At 40.2% G+C, this 17,285-nt stretch overlaps 1 protein-coding gene across 1 annotated transcript in view; it reads left to right on the forward strand.

Annotated features, from left to right (window-relative positions):
• Window positions 1-16,592, forward strand: part of PDSS2 (decaprenyl diphosphate synthase subunit 2) — a 263,575-nt gene extending 246,983 nt beyond the window's left edge. Inside the window, exon 8 of the mRNA XM_047101881.1 lies at window positions 16,151-16,592. Coding sequence (XP_046957837.1) covers window positions 16,151-16,309 — 159 coding nt within the window. The 3' untranslated portion in view covers window positions 16,310-16,592. The remainder of the gene's footprint in view (window positions 1-16,150) is intronic.
• Window positions 16,593-17,285: the final 693 nt, after the last annotated feature.

Raw genomic sequence — 17,285 nt, forward strand, 5'->3', positions numbered from 1 at the left:
ACCATTCTCTTGAGGGAGGCAAAGATCTATGTTACCTTCTGTAACACCGTAACATAGAAAACTGTATCTGAAAGAGGTATTAATCCTGCAGGTGTGGTTATATTTACGTGGAATACAGGGTAACTTCTTCACACCATACATTGATTCCTGCATTTGCCCCCAGTCTGATGCCACCTGGAAGATATGTCATTGTCATAACTCTCAATAGATAGAGTTTTTCTGCTGTTTGACGTGCACTCTAGTGATAGAAGTCAGAAATGTGTTTCAAGCTCATGCTGTATCAGGATACATGTTAGGATGTTAGGAATCTAGGGTCATGTAGGTAACAGTGGTAGTTTTGAGGCAAGTGATCCCCAGGTATCAGTATCCAAATACTAAAGCAGATGAACAATTGAGATACGAGGAGGATTTAAGAAGTGTGTAAGTAAGATACAGACTCAAGTAGTTTATGTATTCCTCAAATAACCCTTAGGACTGTTGGATACCTACATGATCTGATTGCTCTTGTCCCATAGTTTTCTTTTTAATTAAATAACCAGCATAGTATTAGTCATGAGATTACAGAGTTTGCTGTTGATTTACTCCTAAAAAAGCTACAAAGAGTGGCTCATTGCTGCAGTCTACAACCTATGATATGTTTTGCTTTTTGAGTATCAGTGTGTAGAATTAAGTTCCTCTTTGGAATATGATACTAAATTGAAAATGACTTTTGAATCAAAAATATGGATAAATCTGAGGTTATTTATAAATAGTTGGATTTTCTTTCAGAAGACATGATTGCTCTTCCTATGCAATTTAAGTCTCAATTAACGTTTTTTATTTATTTTTGGGACAGAGAGAGACAGAGCATGAACGGGGGAGGGGCAGAGAGAGAGGGAGACACAGAATCGGAAACAGGCTCCAGGCTCTGAGCCATGAGCCCAGAGCCTGACGCGGGGCTCGAACTCACGGACCGCGAGATCGTGACCTGGCTGAAGTCGGACGCTTAACCGACTGCGCCACCCAGGCAGCCCTGCAATTTAAGTCTCAATTTAATATAATTCCATTTTACTAACCTCATATGTCCATCCTATCAAATGCCAATGAAACTTCATAAACTAAGAATTAAATTGTACACTTTGTTCCATTTAAATACATCTTGGGGGTGCCTGGGTGTCTCAGTCGGTTAAGCGCCCAACTTTGGCTCAGGTCATGGTCTTGCAGTCTGTGAGTTTGAGCCCCGTGTCAGGCTCTGTGCAGATAGCTCAGAGCCTGGATCCTGCTTTGGATTCTATGTCTCCCTCTCTCTCTGCCCATGCTCTATCTCTCTGTCTCAAAATTAAACATTAAAAAAAATGTTTAATAAAAAAATAAATATATTTTGAAATCAGATACATCTGCTTCTACCCTGAGCTATAAGTCAACCTGTCTTTCTTTTTTTTAATTTTTATTTTTATTAATGTTTATTTCTGAGACAGAGAGAGACAGAGTAGGGGAGGGGCGGAGAGAGAGGGAGACACAGAATCCGAAGCAGGCTCCAGGCTCTGAGCTGTCAGCACAGAGCCTGACACGGGACTCGAACTCACAAACCGTGAGATCATGACCTGAGCTGAAGTTAGTCGCTCAACCGACTGAGCCACCTAGGCGCTCTAACCTGTCTTTCTTAAGGAGCAAGACTACTTTGCCTGAATTCTCTGCCAAGGGGTCAACAATTTAGATCAGTTTTGAGTATGCCAGCAAAATGTTTTTAACTGCGTGAAAATATCTCTAAAATACATATATACATACATACATATATGTACATGTAGGAGTACCAAATTGTATGTATGTATGTATGTATGTCTGGTTTTGGGTTATTTGTACATATAACAGGGATATATATAATCAGACATCATAATTTGTGTGAAACGAGTTGTTCGGTTATGAAGCTATTTGTGGACTCATAAATGTACTTCACTGAGATGTTGAGCCTTGAAATCAGTTCTGAAACCTCACTGTTCCACCCAAGGACTCACTAGGCCCAGCCCTGCTTAGGTTAGGCCCTGTTTCCAAGATTGGAAACAACTGGGCACATTCAGGGTGGTGTGGCCGAACTGAAGTCTCACTCTCAACAGCAGGCTACACACCATCTAGACTGAGCCTAATAGAAATGCGTGGAGAAGGCAAGAAAAATTCTACCAAATCTGTCTTTATCATGTTTCTTTTTTTCCTTTTCAGAGGAATAGATTCAATTTTAAATGGTCCAGATGATTTGGAAATTCATTTTTCAAAAGTTAGCATGTTTCCAATTCACTAATAATCTGGAGATTTAAAATATTTAAAACAACTTCATGAATCTATGTAAAATAGTCTGTGAATGTTTATAATTAAAGCCAGGTGCATTATATAATATTACATCTAAGTTCTGTAATGAACTCCCATGCTCTCTTCTTCTTCAAGTCTTGCATGTGAACGGCATTTTTTAAATTTCTATTTATTTGTTTGAGAGAGAGAGAAATAGAGAATGCGCACTTTCATGTATTAGTGGGGGAGAGGGGCTGAGGGAGAAAAAGAGAATTTTAAGCAGTCTCCATGCTCAGTGTGGAGCCCAACGTGGGATTTGAGCCCATGACTCCTGGGATCATGACCTGAGCTGAATCACAAGTCAGATGCTCAACCAACTGAGCCACCCAGGCACCCCTTAGTAACATTTTACTGATGTCAGCGTAATTTGCCAGACATCATCTTATTTGTTCTTCATAATAATGTCATGTGGCATAAAGATGATCTTCCTGATTTTACAGGTGAGGTGGGCTTAGAGAAGCCTGAGGTTACACATGTCCAGGTCCAGAGTTTCCCTATTAATGTTTGCTCACTGCTTCTTTACAATTGTTTTTCTTATTATTATTGGAACAGCAGAAACGGATTAACCAGTCTTAGGAAGAGAACATCTCCTCCCATTATTAGATTAAAAAAGGTTCCTGTGTGGCTTCGTCTGGGGTATTCTGCTCCAGGGTGCTTGAAAAACTGCCATATGTAGAAATAGTTGTATTTTGTCCCTCCTGGAGCCCACCTCTTCCCTCACCACCCATCTCCATGGGCTTCAGGTCCTGGGACTCAAGGGAAAAGGAGAGCAGTGTAACAAATGTCATGTGTGTCACATAGGCTTGCACAATTATACAGAATGATCTTAATCCTGCAAAAGAATAGATCTTATTAAAAAATATCTTAAAGCTCAATACAAATACATATAACAGGAATTTTACAGGCTGTTTTACGAAAGAAAACTACTCTGATATTTTATAAGGGAACAGTAAAAATGTTAAAGCATGGGCTAAATTATATTTGTCATTTTAAACTCACTAATCCTGGGGCACCTGGGGGGTTCAGTCAGTTAAGTGTCTGACGTTGGCTCAGGTTATGATATCACGGTTTGTGGGTTTGAGCCCCGCATCAGGCTCTGTCCTGACAGCTCAGAACCTGGAGCCTGCTTCAGATTCTGTGTCTCCCTCTGTCTTTCTACCCTTCCTCTGCTCGCACTCTGTTGCTCTCTCTCACGAAAATAAAACATTAAAAATTTTTTTTTAACTCATTAATCGTTTATCCAATGACTTAAAAGTAGTATGAACCCTGAGGCTGGTTTTTAAAAATAGTGGAAACAACGTGAGGTAATAGTGTCCTTTGATTGTGTGAAACCCCAAATGCCGTTACTGCAGTCAGAGTTTTGCATTGAAATTTTTAGTAAAAATAAGTTTTCATCATTAAAGATTTAAGTAAAAATATATTAGTATATTAGTTTTGTTTTCTGACTCAATAGTGGATGTGATAACATCTGAGTCTTATTCAGTGCCTATTTGTTAAAAAAAAAAAAAAAGTATGACCTGAAGAATATACTTAATCAAGTAAAATATTTTTGGCCTTTTATTCTTAACATAAAATGTAGAAATATTCCACTTCTTTTTTTTTTAATTTACATCCAAATTAGTTAGCATATAGTGCAACAAAGATTCCTTAGTGCCCCTTACCCATTTAGCCCATCCCCCCTCCCACAACCCTTCCAGTAACCCTCAGTTTGTTCTCCATATTTATGAGTCTCTTCTGTTTTGTCCCCCTCCTTGTTTTTATATTATTTTTGTTTCCCTTCCCTTATGTTCATCTGTTTTGTCTCTTAAAGTCATATGAGTGAAGTCATAGGATTTTTGTCTTTCTCTGACTAATTTCGCTTAGCATAATACCCTCCAGTTCCATCCACGTAGTTGCAAATGGCAAGATTTCATTCTTTTTGATTGCCGAGTAATACTCCATTGTATGTACATACCACATCTTCTTTATCCATTCATCCATCGATGGACATTTGGGCTCTTTCCATACTTTGGCTATTGTTGATAGTGCTGCGATAAACATGGGGGTGCATGTGTCCCTTCAAAACAGCACACCTGTGGATAAATGCCTAGTAGTGCAATTGCTGGGTCATAGGGTAGTTCTATTTTTAGTTTTTTGAGGAACCTCCATACTGTTTTCCAGAGTGGCTGGACCAGTTTGCATTCCTACCAACAATGCAAAAGAGATCCTCTTTCTCTGCATCGTCGCCAACATCTGTTGTTGCCTGAGTTGTTAATGTTAGTCATTCTGATAGGTGTAAGGTGGTATCTTATTGTGGTTTTGATTTGTATTTCCCTGATGATGAGTGATGTTGAGCATTCTTTCATGTGTTGGTTGGCCATCTAGATGTCTTCTTTGGAGAAGTGTCCATTCATGTCTTTTGCCCATTTCTTCACTGCATTATCTGTTTTTTGGGTGTTGAGTTTGATAAGTTCTTTATAGATTTTGGATACTAGCCCTTTATCTGATATGTCATTTGCAAATATCTTCTCCCGTTCTGTTGGTTGCCTTTTAGTTTTGCTGATTGTTTCCTTCACTGTGCAGAAGCTTTTTATTTTGATGAGGTCCCAGTAGTTCATTTTTGCTTTTGTTTCCTTTGCCTCCGGAGACATGTTGAGAAAGAAGTTGCTGCAGCCAAGATCAAAGAGGTTTTTGCCTGCTTTCTCCTCGAGGATTTGATGGCTTCCTGTCTTACATTGAGGTCTTTCATCCATTTTGAGTTTATTTTTTTGTATGGTGTAAGAAAGTGGTCCAGGTTCATTCTTCTGCATGTTGCTGTCCAGTTTTCCCAGAACCACTTGCTGAAGAGACTGTCTTTATTCCATTGGATATTCTTTCCTGCTTTGTCAAAGATTAGTTGGCCAAGAAATATTCTACTTCTAATTCTTACTGACATTTGTCCTGCAGCCATATGGCACTTTTAGTTACGGTTTTTAAAAATGTGTATATTGAGGGGCGCCTGGGTGGCTCAGTCAGTTAAGCGTCTGACTTCGGCTCAGGTCATGATCTCACAGTCCGTGAGTTCAAGCCCTGCATCAGGCTCTGTGCTGACAGCTCAGAGCCTGGAGCCTGCTTCGGATTCTGTGTCTCCCTCTCTCTCTGACCCTCCTCCATTCATGCTCTGTCTCTCTCTGTCTCAAAAATAAATAAACATTAAAAAAAAATGTGTATATTGTAATAGAGGTGCATGATTAACATAATGATGGCTTCAATTTTCTGTCATCTCTGTAAATATGGTTTTATCCAAAGTTGTTTGACTTAATGTACTATTTTAAATCTGTGATGTATCATGAAAAAATTTGCCCTTGTGCACGGGCTTGTAAATTATATTATGACATAGATATGTGCTCTCTTCTCAAATGAAATTGAAATGCTTTCCAGTTCATGTAAGAGAAAGAAAAGGCATTATACCATGCTAGTTAAGAGCAAGAACTACTTGGGGTACCTGGGTGGCTCAGTTGGATAAGCGTCTGACTCTTGATTTCAGCTCAGGTCATGATCTTGCAGTTTGTGAGTTTGAGCCACACATCCAGCTCCACAGGGACAGTGCAGAGCCTGCTCGGGATTCTTTCTCTCCCGCTCTGTCTGCCCCTCCCCCATTTTCACATGTGCTGTCTCTCTCTCAAAATAATAAACTTTAAGAACAAGAATTGCTTGAATCTTCACTCTAGCACTTATCTTCTGCATTACCTTGAGCAACTTACTCTTGCCTAAGTTTATTCATCTATAAAATGAGAATAATATTAGTATCTGCCTCATAGGGCTGTTGTAAGGATTGAAGATATGTATGTCTTAGTGCTGGGCACACATAATTACTATGAGATTGTTGTTATTGCTGCTGTTGTTATTAGTAGTAGTAGTAGTAGTATCACTTTAATACCAGGAGGCATACCATTCTTTTAATTTTACCCAAGAGTTCATGTGATTGAGGAAATAACTAAAAATTCTCTTGTTTCCATTTCCTTTCCTTTGGTTGAAATAAGATACTTAATTAAAATCAGTAGATTTTTTTTCTGTAGACTTTTGCAAATAATTTATGGTTCTAAGTAAAAAGGAATGCATTTTCTGTTGTTTGCAGTTTGTTTAGCATAATGTTTATCATACTAGAGAAAGGTTTTCATCGTAGCTTTTCCTTTTGTACCAGTTCTTGCCACTCAGAAGTTGGGAAGACTTTTCAACTGAAGTACTATCAGCTAAAATCCTTGTGTTGGGTGGGACTTCGGAGGCAGCCTTGTCCCACCTGCCATGTCTCCTGAGAATTTTATTCATACTTTCTCTGATGTCGTCATCCAGTTGCTGAGGACTTCCAAAAACGGGGTTCACACCTTGTCAAAAATAATTCTTCTGTTGTTAGACAACTCTAGTTATTTGAAAGCTCTCTCTTACTTGTAATTGAAATCTGCTTCCTAGAAATTTCACCTTGTTGCTCTTTGTTCTGGGTCCTGAAGCTTATAGAACAGGACTGCCCCATCTTCCATTTAATTGCTTTAGATATTTGAAGATGGCTTTCATCTCCTTTAATTCTTTCCTCCAGGGTAAACATTCCTTAGATGACATGTTTTCAAATAACTTCTTCATCCTAATACTGAACCTGGTCTATTTTGGGTTTTTTTTGGTTTTTGTTTTTAGTTTATTTATTTTGAAAGAGATAGAGATCGTGAGCTGGGAGGGGCAGAGAGAGAGAGAGAAAGAGAGAGAAAGAATTCCAACAGGCTCCTCACAGTCAATGCAGAGCCTGACGCTGGGCTCAATCTCATGTACCATGAAATCATGACCTGAGCCAAAATCAAGAGTCGGATGCTTAACCAACTGAGTCACGCAGATTTCCCAAACCCAGTCTATTTTGAATGCTCCTCTTCACACATGGCCATGGCATCCAGGACTGAACATAGTTTTCTAAACATCAGTTGACCATCAAACACTGCAGCATGACCATTCCTGCCCATGTTTTGGACATGTACATCTTCAGATGCTGCTGAAGTTTGTGTTTGTTTGTTTGTTTTTTCATCTGTATCACAGTCTTGGCTTATGTAAAAAATGTGGTTATCAAAGATTCTCAGCTCTTATTTATGAATCACTCCCAAACTGAGACTTCCACTTTTACAGTTAATTTTTGAAACCTAAATGCACAAGTATACACATGTATCCCTATTACATATCACCTCACTAGTATCAGTTGTGGTTCAACATGTCAAAACCAGTAAGACTTTGATGCTATCCGTGTGTTAGCTTTCTCTCTTGGCTGCATGACATCTGAAAATTAAAATTTAATATGTATTTCTTCTCCATCCACATTCAGATAATCCACAGAACTGTGATAAAGGAAAGAAAACCAAGTTGAGGGTTTTTTTGTTTTTCCTTTTTTATTGAAGTATAGTCAACACATACTATTACATTATTCCGGGTGTACAAGATAGTAATTTGACAAGTCTATATGTTATGCTGTGCTCACCACAAATGTAGCCACCATCAGTCATCATACAACACTATTACAGTACCATTGACCATATTCCCAGTGATGTACATTTTATCTCTATGCCCCCATTATACATTGCATAAATGGAAGCCTGTATCATTCACTCCCCTTCACCCATTTTGTCCATCCCCCAATCCTTCCCAACCACCACTTTGTTCTCTGTATTTATGGTCTGTTTCTGCTATTTGTTTACTTATTTGTTTTGTTTTTTAGATTCTACATGTAAGTGAAGTCATACGGTATTTGTCCTTCTCTCTCTGACTTCTTTGGAAGAACGTCTGTTCAGGTCCTCTGCCCAATTTTAATCAGATTATTTGGGTGGTTTTTTTTTTTTTTTTTTTTTTTTAATTTTTTTTTCAACGTTTTTTATTTATTTTGGGACAGAGAGAGACAGAGCATGAACGGGGGAGGGGCAGAGAGAGAGGGAGACACAGAATCGGAAACAGGCTCCAGGCTCCAAGCCATCAACCCAGAGCCTGACGCAGGGCTCGAACTCACGGACCGCGAGATCGTGACCTGGCTGAAGTCGGACGCTTAACCGACTGCGCCACCCAGGCGCCCCTATTTGGGTGTTTTGAGCTGAATTCTATAGGTTCATTATATATTTTGTATATTAACCCCTTATTGGATATATCATTTGCAAATATCCTCTCCCTTTCAGTAGGTTGCTTTTTTGTTTTATGGATGGTTTTCTTTTTTTTTTTTTTTTTTAATTTTTTTTTTCAACGTTTATTTATTTTTGGGACAGAGAGAGACAGAGCATGAACGGGGGAGGGGCAGAGAGAGAGGGAGACACGGAATCGGAAACAGGCTCCAGGCTCCGAGCCATCAGCCCAGAGCCTGACGCGGGGCTCGAACTCACGGACCGTGAGATCGTGACCTGGCTGAAGTCGGACGCTTAACCGACTGCGCCACCCAGGCGCCCCTATTTGGGTGTTTTGAGCTGAATTCTATAGGTTCATTATATATTTTGTATATTAACCCCTTATTGGATATATCATTTGCAAATATCTTCTCCCTTTCAGTAGGTTGCTTTTTTGTTTTATGGATGGTTTTCTTCACTGTGCAAAAACTGTTTTATTTTGGTATACTCCCAGTAGTTTATTTTTGCTTTTGTTTCCCTTGTCTGAGGAGACATCTAGAAAAAAAAGGTCAATGTCAAAGAAATTACTGCCTATGTTTTCTTCTAGGAGTTTTATGATTTTATGTCTCACATTTAGATCTATTATTATTATTATTATTATTATTTTAGAGAGAGAGTGTGTGTGAACAGGGGAGAGGGGCAGAGGGAAAGAGAGAGAGAATGGTAAGCAGGCTCCATGCTCAACACAGAGCCTGACACAAGGCTCTATCCCAGTACCCTCAGATCATGACCTGAGCCGAAATCAAGAGTAGGATGGTCAACCTATTGAACCATATAGGCACCCCTCACATTTAGGTCCTTAATCCATTTTGAGTTTATTTTTGTATGTGCTATAAGAAAGTGGTCCAGTTTCATTCTTTTGCATATGGTTCTCCACTTTTTTTTCAACACCATTTATGGAAGAGATGAAATTGAATATTGAGTCCTATAGTACAATGATAGAGATCACTTTTCTGCTCAAAATAAATACTCAGTAAATACTCTGGTCAAAATACTACCAAACATTTTCTAGTAGTTATTTTACATATTTGAATTTATATTACCATACTCTAATCCAGACCCCCATTTCTCTGTCTTATCCACAAAGGACTAAGTTTCTAAAACCCACTTATACTCTATCTTTACTGTTTCTGAAGCCAACAGTGAGTGCCCGTATCAAAAAGAAACATGAGAATATTTTGTAATGACTTGCTCATTGTGACCCACCTATCCTAGGGCTGCGACCATCACTGCCTTTTTTCTAGAGCTCAAAAACCATCTTATTTGATAATGTATTTTTGGAATTTTGCCATCATTGCCCATAAATTCACTGGTCTTTGTTCCAGATGTACCTCTGTCCTCATCTTTTTCTTTTGTGCCGTGTTTGAAGACATTTGTCAGTTGCATCTCTCATCTCTGAGATTTCTTACAGTCCTTCAGTAGCTGGGAAGGACATTTATGTGTACTATAAGCAAGAAGAGGACAGAGGTGAGTGGATGCCCCTGTGAAGGTGCCGTAGACTAGAAACTAGGTCTCCAGAGTGAGGAGGAAGACAGAGGAGGGAAGTGCCCTCAGACACATCAGACAAAGTGAGTGAGAAAACCAAGCGGCTTTCTCACTGGAGGAGACTCAGTGGGGTGCTACACGATAATTTGTCCTGGACTATAATACTATGTTTGGAATGGGAGTGGTAGGTCATCTTGAAATGCATACGATACCAGAAGCCAGACCTAAGGCAGAATGGTCGCTGCCTCCAAGGCTCCCCGACAACATGTGGGCTTTTTGAATGCATGTTTCATCCCTAAAGACCCCTCTTCAGGGAATTTATTTTAATCTTTACAATTTTTAACTCATTTTTTAGTTCTCTTTCTTCTCTGTCTTCTCTTAATAATACATTATCAACTATTTGAGGATACTTGTTCTTTTTTTTCTTTAATTTTTTTCAACATCTTTATTTATTTTTGAGAGACAGAGAGCGTGAGCAGGGGAGGGGCAGAGAGAGGGGAGGCGGGGAGAGAGACACAGAATCTAAAGCAAGCTCCAGGCACTGAGCTGTCAGCACAAAGTCCGACTCAGGGCTTGAACCCACCAACTGTGAGATCATGACCTGAACCAAAGTCGATGCTCAACCAACTGAGCCACCCAGGCACCCCTACTTGTTCTTATTCGACATACAGCCTTTACATTTTAATGCCCCTTATTTTTGTCATCATCTCCTTCCCCCATGTACCCCCATCAGTCTTTAGCAAATTCTGACAGGGTTGTGTCTGAACATGTTTCTGTGAGGAATGGCACTTTAAAAACATGTGACACGTGTCTTGGTGATAATACAGACTTATGGGTGGATTCCCACACAATTTTTATAGCTTTGTGCCTCTCCTTTGTCAGCTCCTTCAGATCAGGGATCGCATCCTATCTCCACAGTGGACCTTTGTGCAGAGCAGGTGCTCAACAGGGACTCAGCAGTGGAGGAGACGATATGCTTCTCCTTTTACACCTTTTTAAATCCAAGCCCCAAGAGAGCTTATTCTGTAGCCATTTATTTTAATCTCTTTCATAATTAATTATGATCGTTGTTGAAATTTAGTTTTTCAGAGGCCCTCATCACCCTTGAGCTGTTTCTCTTTATGATCTCTTGGAATCATGGCAGTCTTTTCACCAATTTTTTTTTTTTTTACCTCTTTTTAATGTTTACTTATTTTTGGGAGAGAGAGAAACAGAGCATGAGCTGGGGAGGGGCAGAGAGAGAGGAAGACACAGAATCCGAAGCAGGCTCCAGGCTCTGAGCTGTCAGCACAGAGCCCAGTGCAGGGCTCGACCTCATGAACTGCGAGATCATGACCTGAGCCGAAGTCGGACGCCCAACCACCTGAGCCACCCAGGCGCTCCTGCTGATTTTTAAATGTGCTTTTCTGATTTATAGTCTGAGTGTCCAAACCCATGCTTGCTGGTTCTTTCTTTCACCGATTCTAATACTAGGATGGCATTCCTTTTTTTTGGGGGGGGGGGGGGCCAGATTTCTATCACCTTTATATCCAATTATGTTGACATACTTAAGCAAAATGTGCTTCTTCTATCTTCTGATACCTAAGATTATCAATCAGGTTCACCAAGAATTTACCAACTATTAGAATGTGAGTTTTACTAAATGTTCAAAAGTTGTACACCTTACATTTATCACTGCAGCATCTTACAGTTCTTCCAGTTTCATAATCCCTGCTAGGAAAGTGTGGTCCACTTCACTTGGTGAGGTATGCGGTCTCTTCCCGTAAGAGCATGGCTTCCATTTGTTTCCTTTTATCCTTATCCAGGTGTTTTCAACCACCAAAAAAAAAAACCAAAAAAAACCTTTAACATATTGCTTATACTCCTTACTCTCTTTTACAGTTTCTACAGAACAAGGTCTCCCCCTGTTCCAGACAAGTGTTAGCATCCCTGTTCTCTGTAAGCACTCTGGGCAAAAGAAAACTTGGGGTTATCTCCGAATTTGTTCTAGTGCTATAGAGGGGAAAGGTTCTGATGTGCAGAAATGAAACCCAGGCCATTTCTCAAATTTGCCAGTGCCTCTTGTCCACATCACTTAACCGATCTCATCCCAGATCTTCTCCTGCAAACTAAGGTGAGAAGATAAGATTGGGCTTGGGTTTCTTCTGGGTCTTAAAGTTTTTCTTTGGTTTCATTAGAGACAAGTGGTTGCTGTGTCCAATTCTGCTAAAGCTGCTTAGATCTCATGGCAGGGGCTTGTCTTTAATATTTAAGAGGATTTTTCAACCAAATAATTTTCAGAGGCATACAATGATTTCTCAAAAGGGTCTCATAAAAGCAACATTTATCACTGAAAAGGTGTTTAATAACACCTTTAATAAATGTTAAATAATAACGCACTTAACTTTAAGTACTTTGCATCTTTTTCTCTCTGTGTTAATATCCTTAATTGGATCCTCTAGCAAGGGATTTGGACTTAATTTATTGCAGGTGATGCTGCACTTATACAATTATTCAGTTGACTTAATTAGAGATTTAATTATATTAGTGCCCTAAAGTGCTATATCAGAGAAGTAAAACGCGGACTGGTAATTCACCTTTTTGTATTTTATTGTGTCACTTTTCCTGCGGCTGAAATGGGTTTCAAGCCATAAAGGCCAGAGGGAGCATTCCAGCACTTCTAGACATACCCTAATATGGAAAGTTCTGTCTATGCATTAGTTGGGGATTTGCCCAGTCAAAATGTAGGTGAGGGCAAAAGTGGAAAGAATTTTCCTAATTGTGGCCTTATCTCTTGCAGGTATTAGAACCAAGGCCATAGGTCTGGTTCCTCAGTATTCCTTTCAGCCCCCTCCATTTCTTCAGTCCTAGGGCAGCCCCCTGACAGGTGGTCCTAGGAGGCAGCAACTGTGTTTGTCTCTGTATCTCCCACCCCTACTTCATACCTAGGCCATTCAGTGCCTAATACTTGATGGCTGAGTTGAATTTGATCACTGCAAAGACAACTACTTGGAAGTGTGGTTAAAACAGTATAAATCCAACATAACTATTTTAAAACACTCAAAATACCTACCCCAGCAAGTAAGTTAGTCCCAAATCTGGCTAATTGTTGGAATGACCTAAGAAGTATTTTTCGGCCTTATTGAACCCACCTCTAGGATTGGGGCCCAGGTCCTGCATTTTAAAGCTCCCCAGGTGAATCTTTGGTCAACCAAGTTTAGGAATTCTGGTTTAATATGTCTTTTGTTACATTTATTTACAAAGGATGAGATTGTTTTGTCAGGATAGATCAATTGCCTATTCTAATTTATGGTAAAAGTCTCATTTATGGTCTATTAATTATATCTAAAGGATTAATTTTTTTAATTTTATTAATGTTTATTTATTTTTGAGAGAGAGAGAGACCTAGTGTGAGCAGGGGAGGGTCAGAGAGAGAGGGAGACACAGAATCCGAAACAGGCTCCAGGCTCTGAGCTGTCAGCACAGAGCCCAACACGAGACTCGAACTCACAACCCGTGAGATCATGACCTGGGTCAAAGTCGGATGCTTAACCATCTGAACCACCCAGGTGCCCCACTAAAGGATTACTTTTGAGCCAATAGTTTAGTTTTAGTTGGTAGGAGTGTATACAGATGTCTGTGAGGAGTAATACCTTCCATGAAGGATTAGATTACTGCTGAATCATGAAATGGGCATTTTACTCATGGTAGCTATCAGGTCCCTTGGTATGCAAAGCCTGCCTCTGCAGAGAGAAGATTTGAGTGTTAATTGGAAATACAGCAGTCATTGGTGAGAGAAATTAACTCTTCTAGGGCTTGAGGAATGTTCAGTGATATCTCCTGGGTACTCTTTTGCCCTAATCTGAATTACCCTTCATTGTCACCATCAAATATTCAGTTGGGCCTAGCTGAATAAAGTTTATAAAGCAAACTAAATGAAGCAATCAGAGAAATGCAGAATGTAAAACATTGCACAATACAGCCTGGTCCTTCAGAAATGGTAATATCATAGGGAAGAAAATGCTAAAGTGTCATAACGAATGCAATTCATAAACCAAGATTCATCATGATTGGGGGGGGTGGTGAAAATAGGGTACAGAAAACATTTTAGAGCCAATTGGGGAAATTTGCACATGGGCTAGATATTAGATAATGATAGAGAATTATTGTTAACTTTCCTAGTTATAATAATAATATTCTAGTTATGTATGAGAATGTTCTTAGGAGCTGCATGTCAAAACAAGGGTAAAGCATCCTGCAGCCCAACATGTGTACAAGCCGAGTCCTACCAGCTCAGAGCCTATTGTTAAATATTTCAGAATTCTGTGATTCCACAACCCTTGGTAGCTTGAAATCAGCCATGATGGGAGTTTTTATACCACAAAAATCTGCAAATGCTACAAATGGTGGTGGGTGAGGGGGGGTCCTCCCCTGGAAGGAGGGGATAGTACAGTATTCAGTGACGCTGGACTGGGTATTAGAAACTGTGGCTTCTGACCACAACTGTGCCACTATCCGCCTATAATCTTGGGTGAGCTGCTGAGCTTCTCTGGGCCTCTGTTTTCTTCTGTGTGTGATTATAGGAATAAAGCAGACTTTATGTTACATGCAGTGTGCAGAAGCTTAGAGTCTAATGAAGAGATTGATATGGGAATGGAGAATTGAAGTACAACACCGTATAATTATGCTGTATTCCAGATATGCACGGGGTACTTGGGGAGCCCCAAGGAAGAGGGCCGCCTAGCTCCTTAGGGCTCTCATCCTAGCTGAGTGTATTCTGCTTCAGTGGACTTTGGGAAGTTTGAAGGTGGGGAGCAGATACGGGAAAATTACTGCCTCATGAAAGAGCTTGGACTCTTTTTTCTTAAGGCTTTCGGAAGGTAGTGAAGGGTTTTAAGCTGATCACATTCACATTTTATAAAGATCTCCTTGGCAGCATGACAGATGGAGCTCAGGGCAAAGAACTGGTTGTAGAAGGACTCTTTAGGAGGTGGTTTGCCTAAAACAGCCCAGACGAGGGATGATGATAGCCTGAACTAATGTAGTGGCAATGACAATGAAGAGCGGAGGGTACATTGGAGAGCTGTAAAAGACATAGAATGGCTAGGACTTAGTGGCTGTTTCAGTCAGGATGGCTACAGACAACCTCACAGTCTCAGTGGCTTCAGACAACAAAGATGTGTTCCTTGCCCACACTACATGTCCCGTGCAGGTTGGAGAGGCACTGTGGTTGGTGCTCGGCGTGGTTGCTTGGGAATCCAACACAAGGAGCTTCTTCCGCTATGGCTGGATGATCCACCAAGGGAAAGCTCTGGAGGGACTCACGTGGGTGGTTAAATGCTGCAGCCCAGAAGTGACGTGCATCGTTCGTAATTCATGGACTAGAACTTGTCCCTTGGCCCCACCCAGTCTCTCAGGACCAGAAAGTTCAGTCAAGGGTGAGCAGCACTGCTACAGCCATGGTAGCTGACCAGAAATGGGGCGTGAAGGGGGACCCCCCCCCAGGCTTCTGATTTAGGGCGTTAGGCAGAGGTGTTCATTGAGAAAGAGAACATGGAGTTTGGGGAAGGGGGAGGGGACAGCCCAAATCATTATAAATCTTTTTCAGCTCTAAAGTATAACCCTTTTATTGGTCCTTCCCCATCAAAGAGAGGGGTTAGAAATCAACTCCAGTTGTTGGCAAGAGTTTATTCTTTACAAACGGGTGTTTCAGTTCATTCTAACCGGTCAAATAAAGGCTTTTAGTTTTAAAAATGGAGTGTTCAGATCTAAACTAGGTGTCTTTCTTGAATTTTCACATGAACTATTGTGTCAGCATACAGGGTGGAAAAAAAAAGTTACTAACTAGGATGTTAATGAAGCCTTCTTCACATAAGAATATCAGGCTGCTGAATTCAAAATGCCAGACATGTAAATGCCCTCTGCCTTCATTACCGCCATTCCCCAGCAGGGCACATTTCAAGATATCAAGGGGTGGGAGTCAGGGAGGAGGTGTAATTAGGCTGATTGGAGCCTATTGTGCTGCTCTGGAGCAGAGACACCTAGCAGCCTTAGGGAATGTTAGTGCCTCAGAATCATTGGGGAATGATGTCCTCTTTACCTCAAAAGAACACAGCAGAAACATGAATCTATTTTGTTTCCCCCTTTCTTTGTTTTCCACCTCCCCTCCCCAATTTAGTTGTGGTACCTCGAAAACTGACTTTTATTGTGCATTTGTTTCTTAACAGTTGCGAGAAACAATCAAAGCTGGCAAAGGTGTGACTTCAGCTATTGACCTGTGTCGTTACCATGGAAACAAGGCACTGGAGGCCCTGGAGAGCTTTCCTCCCTCGGAGGCCAGATCTGCTTTAGAAAACATTGTGTTTGCTGTGACCAGATTTTCGTGACACCAAATTAAAAAGACACTATTGTTCGTTAGCTGAAAAAAACTGGGGAATGAGGTGATCGAGAGAGCTTTCATGATGAAATAACTAAATGTGTTAATGACTTTAAAAACATAATACATTTTTTCCTTCCTTTTATCACATTGCTAAATGAATACTGCCTTCTTTTTGGAACTGCTACAAACAAAATTAGAAGAAAAAAAGGTCAAGCAGTTTTCACTTGTCACACCAGAAGCACACTTGAGGCTGCAGTAGCAGAAATAATTAATGAGATTCGCTCCTGTGACCTCAGCAAATGGACAGGAAATAAGTCCTTATTGATTGGACCGAGCCAGGGATGGCGCCAGGGCGGTGGCCTGTGGTTTTCTTTCTAGAGAGGACAGAGCAAGCTGGAAGCTGCAGGTGTCAAGAGAAACACTATCACTGCCAGCCGGAGAGGACTGTCAGATCAAAAACTAGTGACCAATCTGACATAATGGAGGGTCGTTCAGTAATTAAGAAAAAAAAAAAAAGTGCTTTGTCTTCTTGCAATTATGTCTCTGCATTTGTAAGTACAGTATGAATATACTTGGCGCTTCATGGTTTTTGTAACATTTTTTTAGGAAAAATTGCTGAAAAACATAATGCCAAATATTCGAAGTTAGGAGATTAAAATGCTCTCTAATGTTAACTTGGTTGTAGTAGGAAGGCTTCTGTTTCCTTCTGGGAGACCAAATATTGTTCAAACACATTTCAAAGAACCAAACTTTTTTTAAGTATGTTGTATTCATTTGTAATATTTTGGTATAGAGAATACCTTTAACTTTTACAAGTATTAGATATAGAACCGTTGTTCTGGGGAATATACTGGTGTGGGGTTTTTTTTGTTTTTTTTTTTTTTTTAATTCAGAATGTCAAATTTTGGTCTTGAACCACAGACCTCCAATTACAGAGAAAATATAGGCAACCTCCCAGGCCTGCAATCAGACACTGTCTCTGT

Source organism: Lynx rufus, unplaced genomic scaffold, assembly GCF_022079265.1.
Source record: "Lynx rufus isolate CCGP_SWC_20201006 ecotype Redwood Valley unplaced genomic scaffold, mLynRuf1.p SCAF_6, whole genome shotgun sequence".
Taxonomy (NCBI): Eukaryota; Metazoa; Chordata; class Mammalia; order Carnivora; family Felidae; genus Lynx; species Lynx rufus.